Source organism: Pezoporus wallicus, unplaced genomic scaffold (genome assembly GCF_028554395.1).
Source record: "Pezoporus wallicus isolate ANWC-B61680 ecotype Strahan unplaced genomic scaffold, APGP_CSIRO_Pwel_v1 contig_6996, whole genome shotgun sequence".
Classification (NCBI taxonomy): Eukaryota; Metazoa; Chordata; class Aves; order Psittaciformes; family Psittacidae; genus Pezoporus; species Pezoporus wallicus.
The window spans coordinates 3,290,630-3,310,865 of NW_026637899.1; the positions used below are offsets into that span (position 1 = coordinate 3,290,630).

Genomic DNA, 20,236 nt, shown 5'->3' on the forward strand with positions numbered 1-20,236 from the left:
GACACTTAAGACCAATTTAGTTTTTTGTGATTTTATTACTGTTTTTCTTGCTCTGCTACATTCTTTAAACCTTTTGACTTGAGATTGCTTTGTACCAATTTGCAGACTAACCCTGCTTAGCAAGGGAAACTTTTGAGTGTATAGATAGAATAAACCCAGGAAGAATTGAGAACCATTTCCAGTTCTTGCACGTTTTCACTGGTACATGGGGTGTTCCTATCAACAAAGTTAAACTGCTCAGAACACAGAGTGGTGGAGTTGTCATCGGACCTCTGCCTCAAACCAGGTGGTTCTCAACTTCTGTTTCTGTTTTGCAGAATGGAGATGTATGTATTTCAATTCTTCACCCACCTGTAGATGATCCACAAAGTGGAGAGCTGCCATCCGAGAGGTGGAACCCTACCCAAAATGTCAGGTAACTGTGAATCGCATGTACAACAGTGACCTCAAAGGCCTATCGTCTCTCTCCAAGACTAAGGCTTGTACTGGGATGTCTTCGGAAGAGAATTTGGGGATTTTAGGGCTTGATTCAAATGGGAACCAGACTTACTAAGCTATCTGAAGGTACTGGAGTGCAGTGTGTCTTGATACTGGGCTAACAGTGTGGAGCCTTCTGTCTTGTTCACAGGATTTCATGCTCTTCAAGCAGTTCTCCAGTATCCTAGCCTTTCCAAGTCTATGTTATCCTACACTTACAGATTTCAAATTCCTCCAAGATAACAGTAGTGGAAAAGAGTATTGAGACCCAGTAGAAGTAACTTTGTGCATAAATCTGCCTACTAGGAGTAAATTTGCCTTGCAGTATTTGTTTCCTGCCCTGCAGTGTGGTATCTTGAACAGTTAGCCAGGTAGTTTTCTTCCTGTCAAAAAGAAATGAAGAATCACTAAGTGCCAGAGACATTCAAAGCTAACTTCTCCATGCTTTGAAAACCAGCTGAATTTAATTCTCATTGTCTTTATGACACTGCCATAAAGAACTGACTAGGTGGCAAGCCTCAACTGATAGTTAGGGGACAGCTCTGGGCATTGATTACTTACATTGCACACACAGTTTGAACATTTCTTTATATACAACCCGAAAGATTGACATGCAACTTCTTATAGTGCTAGTTCAGACTTCTACTCTCCATTACCGTGTTGCAGTCTTTTGGTGCTTACTTCATTGGAACATGTAGGGCTTAAGGGTGACATCTGGGGAGCAAACATTTCTCAGATCGAATGACTAGCGGAAATAAGCCTTGTTCTTAACTGTTACCCTGCTACCAGCATCACCTGTCGGGCTGAGTGCTGATAGCAACAAATCCTGCTGGGCTCCCATCTGGCTTTGCACAGCTCCAGTGTTAGACAGGAGGCAGCAGGGCTGAATGTGTGGAAGGGGAACACGCTTGTAACAAGCTGCCTGTGTCACTGAGGGCTTCTCTTCAGCTGCTTAGTGTTGTAAATCCTGCTGAGTATTGACCGTTTAATGCAGATGACTGTGGTTGAAGTGTCTGGCAGGGGAACGTCATCCTTCAGCTTTGAGAGCACCTTTGCTTCCACCTCTATGATGTTAAGCATGCTCATTAATTTCTTTAAACACAGTTGATACGGACTTTGCCCATCACTCAGAGGTAGATGAGACAGGCGTAAGTAAATATGGCAAACATCCGGCAAGATGTAAAGGAATGCAGCCATGACCTGTGACAGAGAATACTGCTTTTCTTGCATCCTGAAGCCAGTAAAGCTGAGGAATTGGTGGCAGGATTTAGAGTTGAGGCTCTCTGTTCCTTTTTTTGCCCTTCCTCATATGTCTTCTGCCTTCCCTCTGGCCTTTGAGGTGCACAGGCCAGAACTGAGCATACTCTTCAGGATGTTGGTACATCTGTATCTTGTCAGGATAGGTGATGTCCCGTCTCACTATTGCCTTGTTTCCTGAGGATGCCCATTTTGCCTTTTTTTGGCTGTCTGAGATATGGATGATTCCTGCAGCCAACTCAGTGCACTGACACAACTGTCAGTACAGCCTAAGCCAAAACTGCTTTATACGGGAGAGAAAAAACATGCCCGGACAAATCTATACCTACCTCTAGAGGTGGCTCTGAGAGGCTACAACGTAGGTAGTAGCTGGAACAAAAGAACATCCTTTTCCAGCAAGATATGTTACGGGATGTACTTGGGAGGACCAGTCTGTGCTGGTTTTGATGAAATTCAGTATCTGTTTTCAACAAAATTCATCTGTGTCTAAGCCTTTTGTTGATACATGGAGAGGAAAAAAACATGTAACAGGTCTGTTTCCTTGAGCCTCTACCATCTGGAGGCAGCAGCCAGCAAAGGGGTGTAGAGGGACTCACTCTGAGGACAACAGCTCTGTAAACACTTAAAAGAGCTTGCTGTTCCCCAGAATGGGGTGGGGGATGCAAGAAAGCAGGAGGCAGGCTTGAAATCCCCACTTGTCATGCAGTCAGCTTTCATGAAATAACATGCTAGAATAGCCTCACCTGAGAGATTCCTGACAGTATTGCGGAGGGTCAGCCTGTATCCAGTCCACCTGATGCTGAGGATGTTTTCAGCTGAACTTTTTTGTGGTTTTGGTCCTGTCAGATCCTAACAAGATCCCTTCCCATTACTGTACCTTGTTCACCTTTTACCCACAATAGCAGCTCTATGTTCAGCTCTTAAGGTATCACAGTGATGAAGCTGATCTAATGTGCTGGTAAGGGATGAGGAATACAGTGTATAATAAATAGTTGCCTTGGTGTATTTAATTAGGGTTGCAGTGACTTTGGAGTCTGGGGCACTGCAGTGAAAACTGGCTTCTCCTCAGTTTGTTGGTGGAAGGTGTGGTAGAACAGATGCTAAATCCAGATAGGAATTCCTGCCCTTAGTCTTCCCTAGACTTCACTTGCTTTACAGTAAATCTGCTACAATGGTGCTTGAGCTTACTTGGTGCCTTTACAGCCTGTTTGCTAAGAATCAAAGGACTTTGAATGAACATTTGAGGCAAAGTAGAAGATGGTTTCAATTCTGCCCATCGTTCCAGTCTGACCAGTTTTTTTCCAGAGCTGCTGTTTTCTTTTCCTACTGAATTATATTATTTGGAAAGTAAATTGTTTAAGACTCTCCTGATAGCTGTGCTGAGCAGCCTGGCCAGACACAAGTGTCTAGTTTCAAAACCTTTCAAGAAACTCAGCATCCAAATGACCAAGCATTTCCTGGATATATGATCTGGTAGATCTGCTCAGCACATGCTGCTCTGAATGTGTCACTAAATCCATGCAAGTACAGGAGAGCCTCTAGTCTCTTTTAATCAAGTTCTGTAAAGCAGAACTGTAGTTCAAGACTTATTCCTTGTCTCTTGTTCTTCCGTTCTATTTAATTTGAGAGCTGTTGACAGCAGAACCACTTCGGACATGATGAAGCTGTTGTGGTAGCTACAGCCAGATAGCTGGGTGTGCAGAGCCACCTGATGGGACTCACGGAGTTTTGTGCTGGTTGTGGCAATGTGTGAGCAGCAAAGGGTTGAATCTCTGAAGTGCAAAAGGCTGTAGGAAATGCATGAGAAGGGTCTGGGTGAGGGAGGTGGTGTTTGCCCCAGTAAATACCAGCAGGGCAGTCAGCAGCTCTGTGCTACTCTAGACATGGAGGGAGGCAGTCTGCCTGCCAAGGGTTGTGTGAATGCCTTCTTCTGGCTTTGTTGAGTACCTGCAGCTGAATCCTGCTGGGCCCTGGGCAGCTTGCCTGGATATTGAAAAACAACTGCACAGTCTTCCCCTTGCTGTGCTCAAGTGCTGTTGCAGCATCCTTAGGGGCTGGCCATCCATGGTGGTGTGGACAAGCTGAACTCTGGTCTGATCCTGACTTTGCCTGCTTCCCTGTCACAGGCACAGACATGGTGGTTTGTAGTCAGATGAGATCAGAGAATCACAGAAGCGCAGACAGGTCCAACCCCTGCCATGAGCAGGGACACCTTCCACTAGAGCAGGTTGCGCCAAGCCCCTGTGTCCAACCTGGCCTCGAGCACTGCCAGGGATGGGGCAGCCACAGCTTCTCTGGGCACCCTGTGCCAGCACCTCAGCACCCTCACAGGGAAGAACTTCTTCCTGATGTCTAATCTCAGTCTCCCCTCTGCCAGTTCAAAGCCATTCCCCCTTGTCCTGTCACTACATGCCAGTGTAAAAAGTCCCTCTCCAAGTTTCTTGTAGGCCCCCTTTAGGTACTGAAAGGCTGCTGTAAGATCCTTGAAGTTTGTGTTGTGTCACTGTTCCTATGCCAATAGCCAGGGTCTGAAATTCCTGAGTATCTACTCTCACTTCAGATATTATCCTTAAATTATCCTTAGCTTAAGATAAGACTTAAAATGAGTTCCTGACCTAAAGAAGTTGTCAGCATCCAGAACCAGTGAATGTGTTAGCTCTGACTGCTGTTGTGGTTACCTTTTTCAGGACTATCTTACTGAGTGTAATCTCTTTGCTTAATGAGCCCAATACGTTCTCTCCTGCCAACGTGGATGCATCAGTCATGTTCAGGAAATGGAGGGACAGTAAAGGAAAAGACAAGGAGTACGCTGAAATCATAAGGTAAGCTTTGTCATTGTTTGATGCCACCAGCCTCTGGTTTTGAATGCTGTAAACCAGGCTGCTTGCAGAATTTGCTGAAACCAGCTTCTCGCTGTGGTTGTTTCTTTGGAAATGAATTGTCATTGTATTCCAAGTCCATGCTTCTGGTTCCTCTAGGATTCCCAGCACACAGGAGCAGCGTAAACTTCTGGAGCAGAAGGACTGGGCTGATCAGTCTAAATTCTTTTTTCATGCTAATCTGGCACGATGCTCTGTAAAATCTATTGGCTGCTTGTAAATCCCAGTTGAAGTCCCTGCTTGCCTTTGAGCACTGCCTGCATTGCTTGGGATGTGATTCAAACTGACTGCATCCTACTAAGTGTGTGCTTAATGCCCTCATGAATCATAATCTTGTCCCTCCCATTTGAAGGCATATCAGTGGGATTTGGCAAGCGCTTGCAAAGCTGGGTTTGATTAGCTGGAAGCACTGCTCAGTCTTGACTGTTCTTTGCTGAGAAGTTCATGGTTCATCAGGTGCTGTAAGGAAATCATGTAAACTTGATTCAGGTTGCTGAGCAGTAGATGGGCAGCCCATACTGCAGTGGGACTGGGGCAAGAACACATCTGCTCTGACTTCACTAGCTGAATGAGCAGTGTATACCCCTGCCTGGAGTTGTGCAGGGCAGTGTGCTGAGAGCCTCACTAGGAGGTTATCTTTGCCTCCAGTGCCCTTGGCTTCAGCAGAGCTGGATATAATCCATCAGCAGGGGGTGGGAGACTGTATGGGGTGAAGGCACAGGCTGCTACCTGCTCCTCACCTTGATGGTCCCCCATAGCCCAAGTGCTGTGGCCCAAGCCAGAGCCTTTTCCTAGGGCAAGAGGGGAACACTTGTCTTCTGCCAGCCCCAGCAGCAGCTCAGGGTGCAGCCACGTGCTGTGGATGCTGTTGCTGGGAGATGGCTGTGGGGATTGCAGTTTGGAGCATGCTGGGGTAGAGTCATCAGTGGTGGAGTCAATAAATCATCATGGGAAATCCCTGACCATCCCTTCCATAGCAGATGTGATGCAATTTGCTCTGAGCTCTGGCAGAGGTCTCTGCTGCGGTGTCCTGTAGAATAACTGATTTTGTGTGTTGCTGGGCACGTGTGTGCTGCAGACATCCCTGGAGCACTCCCAAACCTGTGGCTGCAGGAGCTAAATCTGTTCCTGGTGCTGTTTGTGATGCTTCAGCCAAAGATCAGGTCTGCTGATGCTGAGGTGCCAGGAGGGCTGGGGCTGGCAGGGACCGAGCCGCACTGGCACACAGCCCTGCTCATTCTGTGCGTCCTTCTCGCTGCAGGAAACAGGTTTTGGCCACCAAAGCTGAGGCAGAGAAGGATGGTGTGAAGGTCCCCACTACGCTGGCAGAGTACTGCATCAAAACTAAAGTGCCTTCCAATGACAACAGTTCGGATTTGCTTTACGACGACTTGTACGATGACGACATTGACGACGAAGATGAGGAGGAGGAGGATGCCGACTGTTACGATGATGATGATTCTGGCAATGAGGAGTCGTGACCTGCTCCCCCGGTGCCCCTGTACTGCCCTGCCGACTCAGGCCAGAAGGGAGCAGCGGTAACATAGCAGCAGTCCAGCAAAAAAGTGGGGGGGGAGGGCCAAAAGAAAAAAAAACAAACTCTTGTCTCCTGCTGTCTCCCGTTGTATGGATCTGTTTGCTCCTTTTTTATGGACCTCTTAGAGACCCTCCACAGAATGTCTGAATTCTTGCATTCTTAGCCCTCTTATCACTGTATTACGATTTCTTTTTGAAAAAAAGAAAAAAAAAAAAAAAACCCTTTCACTTCTCTACGAAACAGCTCACAGCAAAAACAGGTTTGCTCGCCTTTAGGTTCTTGAGTTGCAGCCTTGCATTGAGATGTTTAATGTATTTAAAGCTGGAATAAACCCGCTGGAAGCTGGGTTGGTTTTTTCATTCTTTTCCGGGGGAGCTCAAGTGCTGCATTTACTGGGGAATTAAAAACAAAACAAGATCCACATAAAGCAAATTGCCAAGGTTTAGCTGCTCCATTTACGATAATAGTGTGTGTACATTCGTTTAGCCTTGTGGTGGTGGCTTTTCCTTTATAAGGTGTGGGGCGGAGAGTGTAAAGCTACTGTGTCGAGCTTGATGGGATATCACTGAAAGGTACAGTATTCCTTTTCCAGCCTGCTCAACATAGGAAATAGCTGGTCCCTGGAGCCCCAGGGGGCACGATCAGCTTTGTCTCTGAAAAAGGCTTGTGAAACGAACCCTAAAATAAACACTTTAACACTTCGTGTCTGTACAGCTGAGCCCTGGGTTGCTATTTATTTTATGTTTTATTCTTTTTCAGACTAGGTCGGGGTTGGGAAAGCTCAGTTTAGCTATGCTGCTGAGGCCTGCTGGAGCTGCCTCTGTGAAGGGAGGAGAACAGATACACATCACACTGCCCAGCAGGTCAGCCTTCATCCTCAGCTACTTTATGGCAGGGGGGGGATACTGAAAGACTCCTGCCGCAGTGCTTGCTAGCAGCCCGTGCTTCCTGCAGCCTGTGTCCAGTGTTTGTGGTGTTTATGTAGGTCACACATTGGTAAATGCGGAGATAAAGAGCTGCCTTTGGTGCCTGCCTGGGGTGGCCAGGCTGCCCCTGTGCCTGCAGAAGCTATGGGGCACAGGGGATGGATGTGTGCCGGGCTCTCCCCTGCCTTGCTGGGGGAGAGCACGGGTGCATGTGTGCAGCCCACCGGAGAGGGGTACATGGTGCTTTCAGGCTGTAAGAGAAGGCCAGCGGCAGGGTTAGACAGGCTCTTTCGCAGCATGCTTCAGCCGGTGCACTAAGCTCAGCCTTCTGCATGTTTTTGGGATCTCTTGGCAGAGCTTAGGGGGGGATCCGGCTTGCTCGTGTCTGCAGAACCCTCTTCCCCAGTCACTCAGCACCCTCACCCCTTTGCAGTGTGCTGCTTGTGTTTGCCTGTGGTGCAGTGGCCCCAGTTCACCCTTTGCATGCTCCTCCTGTGCTGAGCCTGCACCTCCAGCATCAGGGCTGAGGTGCAAGACCCTCCATCAACACAGGTACAGAGGTGGCTTTACCCTGACAGAGCTGCAGGCTTGGGCACTTGCTTCTGCCTCCCCTTGGTGTATCTCAGGGCTTTCAATGGTACGTCACCGGGGTGCTTTGCTGGGAGTAACCTTTGTTCTGTCACCAGCTCCGTGGCTGTGTCCCGGGGGACAAGGAGGAGCGGGATGGGAGCGAGCGCCTGGATGGAGAGCAGGGGAGGGCAGCCCTTGGGGTGATGAAGGCTGGTGGGCTCTCTGCAAGTGAGCAGGGCAGATGTGCATCCAGGACACTGCTTGGCTGGGATGTGCTGCAGCAGGGACAGCCCCTGTGGTGACACCTTGTCCCCCAGTGCTCCTGTGACCCTCTGCCTGCATGTTACCTGGGGAGGCAGCCAAACCCCTCCTGCAGCATCCTGCAAGTGTTGCCCCAGCTCATCCCGCTTCCAGCAAGGGCAAGCTCAGCCCCTCGTGTTTCTGGTGCTGGAAGAGGGGCTCCCCTGCACCAGCGATGGTGTGGGGCACCCCCAGTCCTGGGGCTGCATGGGGATAGGGACACCACCTTCCATGTTTCGGGTGCTGCTTGGAGGGTGAAGGAGCAGAGTGTGGCTGTGCTCATGGCTTGAAATGAGGATACTGCATCTTTCAGGATTCCCCTTGTACTTTTGACCGTCTTCACTGTATACTCTCCAGTGACTTGTATTTTCAAGCTTGGTGTTGTAAGATGCATTATCATGACTCTACCTTTTTTTAAACTCAAAAGCAAACTATTTTGAGCGCTCCTACATTGAACAGACTGATTTCTCTTTCCTGCTGTCCTGTGCAGTGTCATTGCTTGTTGACTTGCTGGTTTCCTTTCTTTTTAAGATACAAACTGAAGTATGAGGGTGGTTTTTTGTTTTCTTTTTTTTTTTTGGTTTGTTTTTGGTTTGTTTTTTAACTATTTAAGAGATTGCAGAAAAAATGTTTACCTGATCTGTGTATTCCGGAGTTTTTATCTTGACCCTTTTCTCCTGTGTTGGCTGATATTAGCGTTTACATTTGCAACTACAGGCCCCTTCAAATGCAGTTTTCAACCATTCTGAAACCAGCAGGGTACACTAGATTTCTAAGTAGTTTTCTTAGGTGAAAGCCCAGATGTTTTTCCTTTTTGTTTTTCTTTTTCTCTTCAGTATAATTTACCAGAAAGAATTAACTGATGCATTTTTGTGTTGTCTTCCCCTTCAGTAGTTATATTTTGTCTTTTCTGCACATCTGTCTACTAATAAAAATGTGAAATGAAAATGACCCTGGCCTGGTCCTTCACTGTTAATCGAGCTGGTTGGGTTGTGTGGGTTACATAAAAGGCTTAGATAACATCTGTTCACAGGTTCAGTATCAATGCCATGCACATAATTAGCTGGAAGGTGATAGGCAGATAAAGCTGCTGTTTGACAGATGCTTGCCTAAGCCCCAGACTAAAAGGATGAACTGATTTAGAGAAAGGCTTTCACAACAGGCCTTGGGCTTTGCTGCTGAGAAACCTAAAACCAGCATGAGCATGATTCAGTGCCTCATGTACCTGCAGCAAGGGTGCAGGCCGTGGGGCAGAGCTCCTGCTGCTATGGGGCTGAGGTGCTGGGGGAAAGGGCTGGGGCCTCATCCAGAAGCTTGGCAGAGGAATCAAGGTCATCACTCCAGCCCCACAGGGAATTCCCTGGGTTCCTGTGAGCTCCATAGGGAAGAGGTTTGTTTCACAGTACCAGGCTGCTGCATGAGTAAAATTAGGAGGGCACATGTGTGGGAGCTGTGCTTGGCATCATGTGCACGACTGCACCTGCTGAGTCAAATGTGGCTGTGGCCCGAGAGCTTTGGGTTCACAGCCACGCTGGGGGACTGGTGATGGCATTGCAGGAGCCTCTATGTTGGGCAATGGGACTGAGAGGGATTGTGACCAGCTTGTTCTGGCTGCTCCATTCAGCAGACGTGAGGCAGGACACGCTCTCCAGCCCAGCCTGCACTCCCCAGCTGCCCTTTTATTTGATGGCCAAGTGCCCATGAGCAACCTTGGCTCTATGATCATAGGGGAAGGAACAGGGGCCTAGGGAAGTGCTGCAGAATTGCCCAGCAGATCCAATAGGAAATGGGAATCCAATAGGAAAACATTCTGTTTAGTCTGGCTTGGAAAGGAGGGGAGCCTGCCTGTGGCTGACTGCAGGGTGCAGAGCACCCCAGGGTGGGTGGGAAGGTGCCTTTGCTGCCCTGTGCTGGGGAAGAGGGAGCTGGAGGCTATCATAGCCCATGGCCACGAGGAGTGGAAGCGCTGCCCTTTCTGTACCCACAGCCATGGCCAAGGATGGACACTGCAGCTAGGGAGGGCAGGGGAGCACTGGCTGCAGTCAGCCCCTGCCAGAAGCTGCTCTGAGCCCTAAGGCTCAGAGGGCTGCTGTGCACCAGCACCAACACTGAGCATTGCCTTTAGCCACTGTGTGGAACCCGGCACACAGGCAAGCACTGACCTACACCTATGAACAACCGAAGTGCATGCTGCAGGCTATGGAGAATGTTTTCCAGAGCATCTCCTATGAGGCAGCAGCTGTCACAAGTGAAGGAGGTGCTGTTGCTGTCAGCCTTCGTAGACCTGGCAGCAGGGCCCCAGCCTGCAGAAACTGTTGTGTCCTCCTTGACATTCAGGCCCCAAAGCTGGTGGCCAAGGGGTCACAGCAGCTGCTGAAGTTCAACCAGTATAAAAACTTGAGCTGGGGCAGAGTAATCCCAGTGCTGCTCATGGTGTGCTGCTCACAGGTAAGGAGAGGGCCAAGTGACACACTGACTTGGGCTCCTACAGGACCTCAGAGATGGTATGTTAAGAACAAAACGTGGTTTTCATGGTAGAAACAGCTCCATTATTGTGTCTTCTTCTGGATCTTGAAACAGAACTGGGAAGTGCAAAAAAGCCCCTTCCCTGCTGCACGGACATGTACAGCTTCACCTCTACACCCTACCTCTGCTGCCTGGGGCCAGGATGCTCAGGGTGAGCTGGGCCAGGCGCTGCCCCTCTGTGACCATGCTGGTGGAGGCCATGGACCTCACAGCAGCACTGAAGCCACAATCCTGCCTTACCCATGCCATCTGTTCCGTAGGGATTTGTACAGAGCACAGGACCAGAGGACACAATAGGCAGGGATGGACGCGCATGACACGGGCCAGGGTGCTGCCCAGGGCCCACTGAGGTACACTCACCTTGGCCATGGTACTCAGCTTCTCCTGCAGCCCCATGTGCTGCTCTCACCCTCCCAGCTCAGCTTTTGTTGGGTGGAGCAGGGGGTAAAGGGACAGGCTGTGAAAGCAAAGCTTCTCCTGGAACCCTTGAAAATGCAGACAAACACTAGTGATATGCTCAGATCTTTATTAGGTGGAGGAAGGGGTAGAAAGAAATGAAACATTCACCGCACTGGTGTAGGACAAGAAGGACTAGGAGTTGCCTCCATAAGGGTCTCTGTTTTATAAAAGTGGGAGGGATAGGTGAAGTTTTCATCCAGTAGCTCTGGCTTTCCTGGGCAGGGTGGCTCAGGGCAAAAAGAGGTACAAGACAGAGCTTATACTTTAAGAAACCGCTACCCAGTTTTTGCCTCTAATGATGCAAAGGAGGTTCCAGGACGCACTGAGCCATCCACAGTCTCTTGCTAGAGAAACAGAATTAAAAAAAAACAACAACCAAACAAACAAACCCTAAAACAAACCAAAAAGGGAAACCCCTTTTATTTTTATTGTTAAAAAAAAATAAAAATAATAATGTGAGGCTGCAGCTCAGGGCCACAGTGACCAAACTGCCCACAGGGCTTCATCTTCCACAGCAGGAGGGAGGCGGGAGACGAAAGGGGAAGGCCCATAAAACATGTTTTTTCTGTTCTTTTTCCCCACCCCTCTCACCCCGTTTAAATGATAGCTATATTGGGGGCTGAAGGGAGAAATCAAAGCAACAGGGCACATCTTGATTTCTTTGGGTGGAAAGGAGCAGGCCTCCTTATTTGCCTGAATTTAGAACTGCATTAAATAAATGGGCTCCAGCTCACAAAAAAAAGAAAAAAAAAACCAAAACCAAAAATGAAACAAAAAAAACCCAAAATGGTACAGTTTGTCATTGACAGAGTTATAAAATCCATAGAGCTTAAAGAAAGAACAAGAAAGGATGGCCTGGTACAGATGGGAAATGGATAATTATTTTTCCTACAAAGAAAAAAAAATGGCTGCAAGATGCAGAAAACCCACATTTAGGCTCTATTACATTTACAAATACATACATAAATATATTACATACAACAGTAACTCAAAGAGGAAGCAGGTGAGTCACACAGAGGATGGATGGATGGCTGCAGTTCTCCCCACACAGACGTTTGGCTGAGCAGTTACTTCTCCCAATAAATCCAGGAATGGGCTTCGTTTTTTTGACTTTTTTCTCTTTTCTTTCATTTTTCTTTGTTTCTTTTTCTCCTCCTCTCCTTCCACTCTCTCCCTCCTCCCCAGTGTCGGATTTAGTTTGTCCAGTACGGAGAAGTGCCATAGGCGGTTTTGGTAGCCTGAGACTTTTGCTGCATGGTGCTGGGTTGGTTGCGTTGGCCAGATCCACCCTAGAAACAGGCAACAAAGGAGATAAGAGGCATCAGCTACCATAGAAAGTAGAGCCCATGTGAACATTACCAGAGGAGCTGCCACCCCAGGGGACAGCCCTAGTGCCCACCAGTGCAGCAATGCTCCCCCTGAACTGACCCGTTGCTGCCCTGCATCTCTGTGTCTCACAATCCAGGATGAGCAGCCACAGAGACACTGAAGCAGATCACATGGATGCACCATTCCACTGCCTTCCATCCAAGTCAGGTTTAAGCACAAGGAAGGAGAGGAGCAGGAGTGGGGACAGCAAAGGCACTCCCTCTCTCAAGGTGAACAGAGGTGGTGCACCAGCCAAGGACATCACACACACACAGCAAGAAGTAATTTCCTATTTCTGGACTCTAAGGCAGGACACTCTGTTTTTTCAGGGAACCTTAATAGTGAGGAAAGGAAACGCATGAGCTGGTGAAACCAAATCAGAGCTGATATGCAACCTGCAAGGGGATGCTGAACTTTATCCCCCAGGGCTACTGTACAAGTGCTCATGATCTACTCCTGGGCCAGCTGAGGCTGGCAGGGACCTCTAGAGGTGTCTTGCCTAACCCCTGAGCCTCCTGTTCTCCAGCCTCAACAGTCCCAGCTCTCCCAGCCTTTCCTCACAGGAGAGATGCTGCAGTCAGTTGTTTCACCGTCTTTGTGGATCTATGCCGGACTTTTCTCAGTGTGTCCACGTCTCTCTCATACTGAGGACCCCAGAATGGAACACGACAGCTGTAGCTGTAGCCTCACCAGTGCTGATCAGCTCCCTTAACCTGCTGGAAATGCTTTCCCTAATGCAGTCCAGGATCACACTGTCCTTCTTTAGGGCAAGGACATGAAGTTCCCCTAGCTCAGCTTCATGAGGCTCCCTCTCCAACCTGGTCAACAGCATCAAGTTTGTCAATATGCAATCACTGTCATTCCCTTTTCCCAATGAGCAAAGCAAGGATTCAGAGGGAAGCCAACCCCCACTAAGCCCTCCTGGGATGTGGGGGGAGCAATCTGTCCTCAAGCATGCTGTAGAAGCAAGAAGGGTCAAACTCACCTGCCCGTCTTGCTGAAGATGGTGATGCAGCAACTGGGAATGAGGCTGCTGATGTGCAGGGAGGATATGGAGAAACGGGGCTGGAGCATAACCCGGGGCAGCACCAGGGTTCAGGGGCCCAGTCGATCCAAGAGCAGAGGGCAGGCTGAAAGGAGGCGGTGTGCCAGCATGGAATCCCTGCTTGTCAAATGTCTGCACGGGAGGCGACGGGAACAGTGTCAGAGACTGGTATGAGCAGCCCCACAGTGTCCAGGTAAGAAAAGAACAGCCCAAACACATCACCTTAACCTTTCACAAACCCCATGAGCAAGCCAAGTTACATTAAATACTTGCAAGCACTTAGGCGGAGTAGTTCAGGAGTTTCAGCTCCTGTTCTCACCCATACTTCTGCACTAATGTCTCCAGTACTTTATTTCTATTTCCACAGCTATTGTGTTCCTTTTTTCATCAACCTCTTCTCACTCAGTGGGACACAGGATGGCAGCAGCTGCCTGAAATCAGTCCTTCACACATCACAGGGGCTCAGCCTTGACCTACCACAGCAGCCCAACAAAAATGCAAGAACAACTTGCAGTAAGATTTTCCTTCCCTGGCCCCTGGTAAGCATGTAGCTGAGAGATGGCTTCTTATTTGTAAGCATGGTTCACATCCAGACGCTAATTACCCTGGCTGAAGGTGCAGGCAGGAGAAAACAGGAGCTGGACATAAGCCCACCACACTTTGTCAAAGCCCTTCCTGCCTTCCCTGGGAAGCTGCATGCTGTGTATGGCCACAGGATGTCATGGCGCAAGGGCCCTCGGGTGTTTGAGGTAGTGCTGTGCATGGCAGTGGGGCTGGAACTAGATGATCTTAAGGTCCTTTCCAACCCAAATCATTCTGTGATTCTATGACTTATGTGCGCCAGCAGCTGCTGTCAGGAGCTGACAGGGCAGAAACAGTGGGACAGAAGGTGAGACTCCACTCCAACAGCAAACAGAACCAGAAATGCCATGGCCTGCTGACCCTGAAATCCTGTGAACAGGAGGGGACCATGAGCCTGGGCTCAGGCCATGCGGGAGGAGAGCACACCGTTGCTCACCTGAGTCTTGTTATAGACTGAGCCACTGATATCAGGCACACCTGTGTTACTTGAGGTCACTGAAACACCTGGAAAACAAGAAACAAGCCACCAACAATGAGAAAGTCAAACACACCCAGCACGAGCCAATGCTTTGCTGCTGGCACCTCTGGTGGTCACAGCAGGTGCACCTTTACTCCATTTACCATGTTGCTGCTGCTGCTGCTGCCCAGCCCTGGGGGACCCCTCTGCTCTCTGACCTCATATGGGAACAGAAGAAAAAGCTTGGCTCCTCACTCCTGCTGCAGAGTGGGAACCCAACCCACTGGGATAAATCACAGTCCAGTAGTCACTGCTTGGGTTCAAAGCACTTCGCAGGCAGCAGGTGGCTGCAACAAACACTCATATAAACTCACAAAAAGCCAACTTTCCCCTAGAATGAGGGATGCATTTGGCTCTACTGCAGCATTCAAGAGCTTTCCAGTAGTATGCTGAGCAATGAGACTCAGCAACTGCTACACATTTGAGTCCTTTGTCCTTTCACATCCTGCAGAAGGGTGAGGTCTGCAATACTCTTCTGATTCAGGCTGGCTTCCACCAGGACCAGCTGCTGCCACAACAGGCTCAGAAACACGCACTTACCAGCAAGGTGGCTCTCAAACCAGGCATGTATTCACAGTCTTATAAAGACTGTCTCCAATTATTCCACTTGGATCAGAATAAAACCAGTGGTTCCTTTGGCCAGTGAATCAGAGGACTGGACTTGGGAGGGCCTGCACTGCTCTAAGGTTGGCCCCTTCTCAGGAAAAGGGGGCTCCTTTTTGGATTGCTCCTCCACAGAGGAGAGTGTGATCATTGGCTGAAGACAGTCCAGTTGGTGTTTCAAATGCACAGCAAATGCTTGGTATTTGCTTAAGCCCAGAGATGAACTAGTTAGTGCTAAGCAGTTCAGTAAACATTTCTCAGGTCCAACCAGCGTGTGCAGAATAAAGCTTTCACGTAAGCTGTATAAATTCTTCAGCCTTTACAGTCAGAAAGGAAACAGTTCCAGGCATGATACAATGCAATGAGTTAACAGGGTGTATGCACAGCAGCTGAAACAACAGCCCAGATGTGTGAACTGCCCTGATTGCCCCTAACACACAGCTGTCTTAGGTGCCTACCAAGAAACTCAAAATCTAGTCTTCATTTGGCAGAGGACCATTTCAGCAGCAGCATCCAGCTGCTTAGGCTTCCAAAGCACAGCACTGCTGCAGGACCACTATTCTTCAGCAAAGTAAACTTTCGCAGTGGAAACAGTTCACCATGTCTCCCGTGTATAATAGAGGACAAAGCTGCACATCAGCCACACAGATCCTTACACAAAGTTCAGCCACGAGGTTTAGAAGGAACAACTGGGCCATTAAAAAAGCATTTTGTATACGGGAGATGGAGAAACAGCTTGGATCATGACCCTGTTTAGAGCTGGCTGCTGTGTTGACGGCACAGCACTGGGAATCGGCCCTGCTAAGTCACACTGAAGATGAATCTCAAGTCTCATGTGTTACCTTTCCCAGGTCCAGTGCCAGCAGATTTGTTTTGTGCTTGAGATGACCCACTGTAGCCTCCTTTGCTGTAATCTCCAGCTGCCGTTCCCTGCGTTAAGTCATCATAGCCTGCCGGTGTGTACAAGACAAGGTGTTAGTGTGCAAGCAGCTGGGCAGGCACCCACGTGAGAGGCACAGTGGTAAGCATACCTGCCCCATAGCCATGCTGCCCATAGCCACTCGCTTGCTGGAAAGGAGTCGACGCGGTGTTCAGGTTGACTCCATGCTGTTTTGCAGATGCTGGAGGTACCTGGACAAAGGAAGGGAACAAAAAGCCCTGTCACCTGAGGAACAGCACACAAAACACAAGCTGCCTCTGCCATCTAGTGGGGAAGGCACCTCCACCTCCTGGAAAATTTAATATGGAGCTGGGAGCACTGGGATGGCACGGGACATGGCACTTATGCTTCCAGAAGTAACTATCTATAGTGGATTAGTGCAAGCTAGAGCCATCCCTCTGACTGCAGTGTAACCATGTCTCACACCAGGCTGCTTATTTCTTTCATACTGTTAAGGTAAACAGCAAATTCTTACCCACAAACACATGAAGCAGCAACCACAGTGCCCTCCCCCCAGAACCAAACAAAACAACAATTCCTGCCTGAGGCTGTTTCATAAAGCACTGTCCTACAGGGCCCAAAACCAGAATCATCTAGTCTTCCTGCCTGGAACATCACCTTTTCCCAAATAACCTTCTTCCACTGAAACTACCAGTACAGTGCTCTGACTTAATGGGGTCCCCTCTGACCTTGAAAGGATTTCCTAGGCACTCCAAGCTAACTGGAGCTTTGGGTCTCCTTTGGACTCTCCAGAGACTGGTAAGGGCTTTCAGGATCACCGAGTCAATGAGCTGTAACTTCTGCTATTTGCAGTAACCTGTGCAAGAGTCCGTGAGTTCTGCATTTTAAATTTCCTGCTCTCCTGTGGAAGGGACGGAAACTGGTTTCTCAAGCTTGCATGTTTTTGGAGATGCCTGGAAGGCTGGGGAAGATAATGCTACATACCATTTTCATGAGAATCCACCTGAGTACTGGATTCACTTCTAGGGTCTCCAGTACAAGAGAGAGAGATGGAACTATTAAAGCAGGTCTAGAGAAGGGCCACAACAATGCTCAGAGGGCTGGTGAACCTCTGCTATGAAGACAGGCTGAGAGAGCTAGGGTTGTTCAGCCTGGAGAAGAGAAGGCTCTGGGGATAACTTACTGAGACCCTTCAATACTTAAAGGGGGCTTATAGGAAAGATGGAGAAAAATTTTCTACCAGGTCCTGTACTGACAGGACAAAGGGCAATGGTTTTAAACTGAAAAAAAGGAGGTTTAAATTGGACATAAGGAAGGTATTTTTTATGACAAGGGTGGTGAGGCACTGGCACAGGTTGCCCAGCAAAGCTGTGACTGCCCCATCCCTGGCAGTGTTCAAGGCCAGATGATGCAGGGCTTTGAGTAACCTGATCTAGTGAATCAAAAACTATGATTCCAGGATGTAGACAGTTTGGGCTGGAGAGAGCAAAACCAGAGAGGCACGAAACGAGGGTTACAGCTTAGGCTGTCACACTTACAAACATGGTTGGCCCATACTGGAATGCACTGGGTACACCGGGCACACCAGCATAGTAAGGTAACCCAGTGTAGCTGTACCCTGGGGGCAGGGTCGGGTTGAGGAAGGGCTGCTGAGTCGTGTGGTGAGTCTGTGTCTGGTTCTGCTGCGGCTGGGCAAGCGTGGTTGCCGGAGCAGGGGAGGCAGAATCCCCACGGCCAAATTTTGTTACGTCACCTGCAAAAGAAGGAACTGATCAGAAAAGCTATCCAAGCTACTCCAAAAGTGGAGGACTCACAGGGCTCAAATCCTCTGAATACAAGCAGACCACTAAAGAATAGAGCATATCCTACACTTGAAAGCCAGCAGTTGTTTAGGGGAAGCACTCTCCTGGTCTCTCTTTCTGACGGCCACAAGGACATTGCCTATTTGTGGCACTGAACTCTGTGCTGTGGCTAATCCACTGATAAAGTGGAGATAACCAATACTTACCTATCTCACAAGGTCTGAGCAGACTCACTGCTATCAGATCATTGCAATAAAACATGCTAAAAGCAGGAAGTATGGTAAATAGCCAAAAGGCAAATGGTTGTTGGGTTAAAGTGTGACTTTCCTGGAGGTTAAATTGATTAGCTAGGCTTCATGGGCTGAAAGCAAGTTAGAATTTACAGGCAGTGATGGGTATATTTTTGTCAATGTCTGTTTATTTGTCAAGCATGACTAGTTAATATGTCTGGTTCCTCACACCACCAAAGTTCTGGAGACAGTAGCTGAAGGCCAGGAAAGCAAGGCTTGCATCGTGGGCCACCTTATTGAAGAAGTAGGAAGGGAAATTTGGTTAAAAACCCAAAAGCAGACTCCTGAGAGAAGTGATTATGAAGCAGAAAACTCTTGAACACCTGCATTTTCTGGCAGCCTACAGAACAGCACGCTCACATCTCTTTTAGGGAGGTTACATACATCAATCACATTATCTCATTCTTAGCCAGTACTCCTTTTTGCTGGTTACCAACAAGTATGACAACACTTAACACTGTCAATATAGGAACTGTACTATGCATAACTACACTTATAAGTTGCAATCTGGTCGCAGTAGATGAAAACCATGGGATGAAAATCCTGGATGGCACTAATGTCATCTCTGCACACCAGTAACTGAGGAGCAAGAGAAGGAATGAGTAAGGGCTTCTTAAAACCACATGCTTTTGCGAATGAAATCCCTTAGATTTGGAGAGGGTGAGGGACAGCCTGCTACATGGGAACATAACAGCGCTAAAATAGCAGTAACGAAGCATGGGTTGCTGCTGAGAAGAGTCTATTCCAGTGCCAAAAAAAGGAAGGCAAGCCAGTTGAATTTTGAGAAGAATGATTAAGCTACGGAATATCTTTCAAGCACCTGTATGTGCTCAGGAAGGGCACCAGATGGCACAGCATTTACACTCATAACAATTCTACGCTTGTTCTCAAAGGCTATCCAGCTCATTCCTATAAGTCACATATGAATTGCTGACCAAACCCATGAAGAAACACCAATGTCAGGGTTGAGAGAGAGATGCTCGCTTCTGTTTGTCTAGTTCGGACTGACGGTTTCAACTGCTTACAATAGGCAAAAACAACTGCTCTTTCACCAATGGCAGGATGACCTGCATCTAGAAACCAGCACATCTCACTTACCATCCTCATCTTTAAACAGCACTCACCTGAGTATGGATTGTTAGCAAGGCTCCCATCTCTGCCTGTCAAGGTTGCTGGAGCAGGGAATGTAATTCCATAGTAATCCTTGGAAAGAGACAACATTGTTTATTAATAGTTGAAACCATATCAAAAATGGACAGCTCTTACGAATCCTGCATTGTAATTGTAAGAAAATTTGTCAAGACAGAGGTTTGAGCAGAAGGTGACCTTATCGCTTACAGCAGAGCTTTAGATTAACCTGCATCCTCAACTTCAAAATAAACCTACTTTCTGATGTTTTTAGCATTGTGTAACAAATACTTCATCCTTAACAGTAAGCTAAAGACAACAACCACACACTTTTCCCTCCCAACCCTCAGCTCCGAGCTGTTACATTCCAGTGAGAAGACTCTTCCAGTACCTGGAAGAGCAACAGACCATCAGGAGCCAAAGACCTGGGATGTAGCCTAAAGGTTTGACCCTTGTGCCATACCCTATTTTCTAAAAGCGGAAACATCAGCTGGAAAACAGTACAAACATTTGAAAACAAGCCAAAAAAAAAAAAAAAAAAAAAAAAAGAGGAAAATAGTAAAAAGAGTTACTACCAGATGACTGGGAAATTTATTTAAACTATGTTTCAGGAGAACTGTCCTGGGTTCAGCAGTAGCAGTCATTTTTTTCCTTCTTAGTAGCTGGTGCAGTGCTGTGGTTTTGACTTTCAGCCTGAGAACAATGCTGATAACACCGATGGTTTTAGTTGCTGCTCAGTAATGTTTACTCTGACCAAGGACTTTCTGAGCCTCATGCTCTGCCAGGGAAGAGGGGAAGCTGGGAGGAAGCAGAGACAGGACACCTGACCCAAACTAGCCAAAGGGGTATTCCATGCTACAGCACGTCATGCCCAGTATATAAACCAGGGGGCAGTTACCCAGAAGGACCAGATCACTGCTCAGGTCGGGCTGGGTATAGGTCAGTGTGTGGTGAGCAGTTGTATTCCCTTGTTATTTCCCTTATCATTATCATTATTGATGGTAGCAGTAGTGGTTTGTGTTATACCTTAGTTACTGGACTGCTCTTATCTCAGCCTGTGGTTACATTC

General features: G+C 48.1%; 2 protein-coding genes across 15 annotated transcripts in view; one reads left to right on the forward strand and one right to left on the reverse strand.

The window, feature by feature from the left end:
• UBE2R2 (ubiquitin conjugating enzyme E2 R2) overlaps positions 1 to 6,496 on the forward strand; it is a 49,097-nt gene extending 42,601 nt beyond the window's left edge. Inside the window, exons 3-5 of the mRNA XM_057408177.1 lie at positions 318 to 415; positions 4,422 to 4,556; positions 5,875 to 6,496. Coding sequence (XP_057264160.1) covers positions 318 to 415; positions 4,422 to 4,556; positions 5,875 to 6,094 — 453 coding nt within the window. The 3' untranslated portion in view covers positions 6,095 to 6,496. The remainder of the gene's footprint in view (positions 1 to 317; positions 416 to 4,421; positions 4,557 to 5,874) is intronic.
• Positions 6,497 to 12,027: 5,531 nt separating this feature from the next.
• UBAP2 (ubiquitin associated protein 2) overlaps positions 12,028 to 20,236 on the reverse strand; it is a 104,015-nt gene continuing 95,806 nt past the window's right edge. For 13 of the 14 annotated variants that reach the window (XM_057408163.1, XM_057408167.1, XM_057408166.1 and 10 more), the window contains 7 exons: positions 19,164 to 19,242; positions 17,486 to 17,700; positions 16,078 to 16,177; positions 15,889 to 15,996; positions 14,363 to 14,430; positions 13,285 to 13,476; positions 12,028 to 12,220 (listed from right to left, as the gene is read on the reverse strand). In XM_057408163.1, the coding sequence (XP_057264146.1) occupies positions 12,125 to 12,220; positions 13,285 to 13,476; positions 14,363 to 14,430; positions 15,889 to 15,996; positions 16,078 to 16,177; positions 17,486 to 17,700; positions 19,164 to 19,242 (858 nt within the window). In that variant the 3' untranslated portion in view covers positions 12,028 to 12,124. The remainder of the gene's footprint in view (positions 12,221 to 13,284; positions 13,477 to 14,362; positions 14,431 to 15,888; positions 15,997 to 16,077; positions 16,178 to 17,485; positions 17,701 to 19,163; positions 19,243 to 20,236) is intronic. The other variant, XM_057408169.1, reaches the window with a different exon arrangement.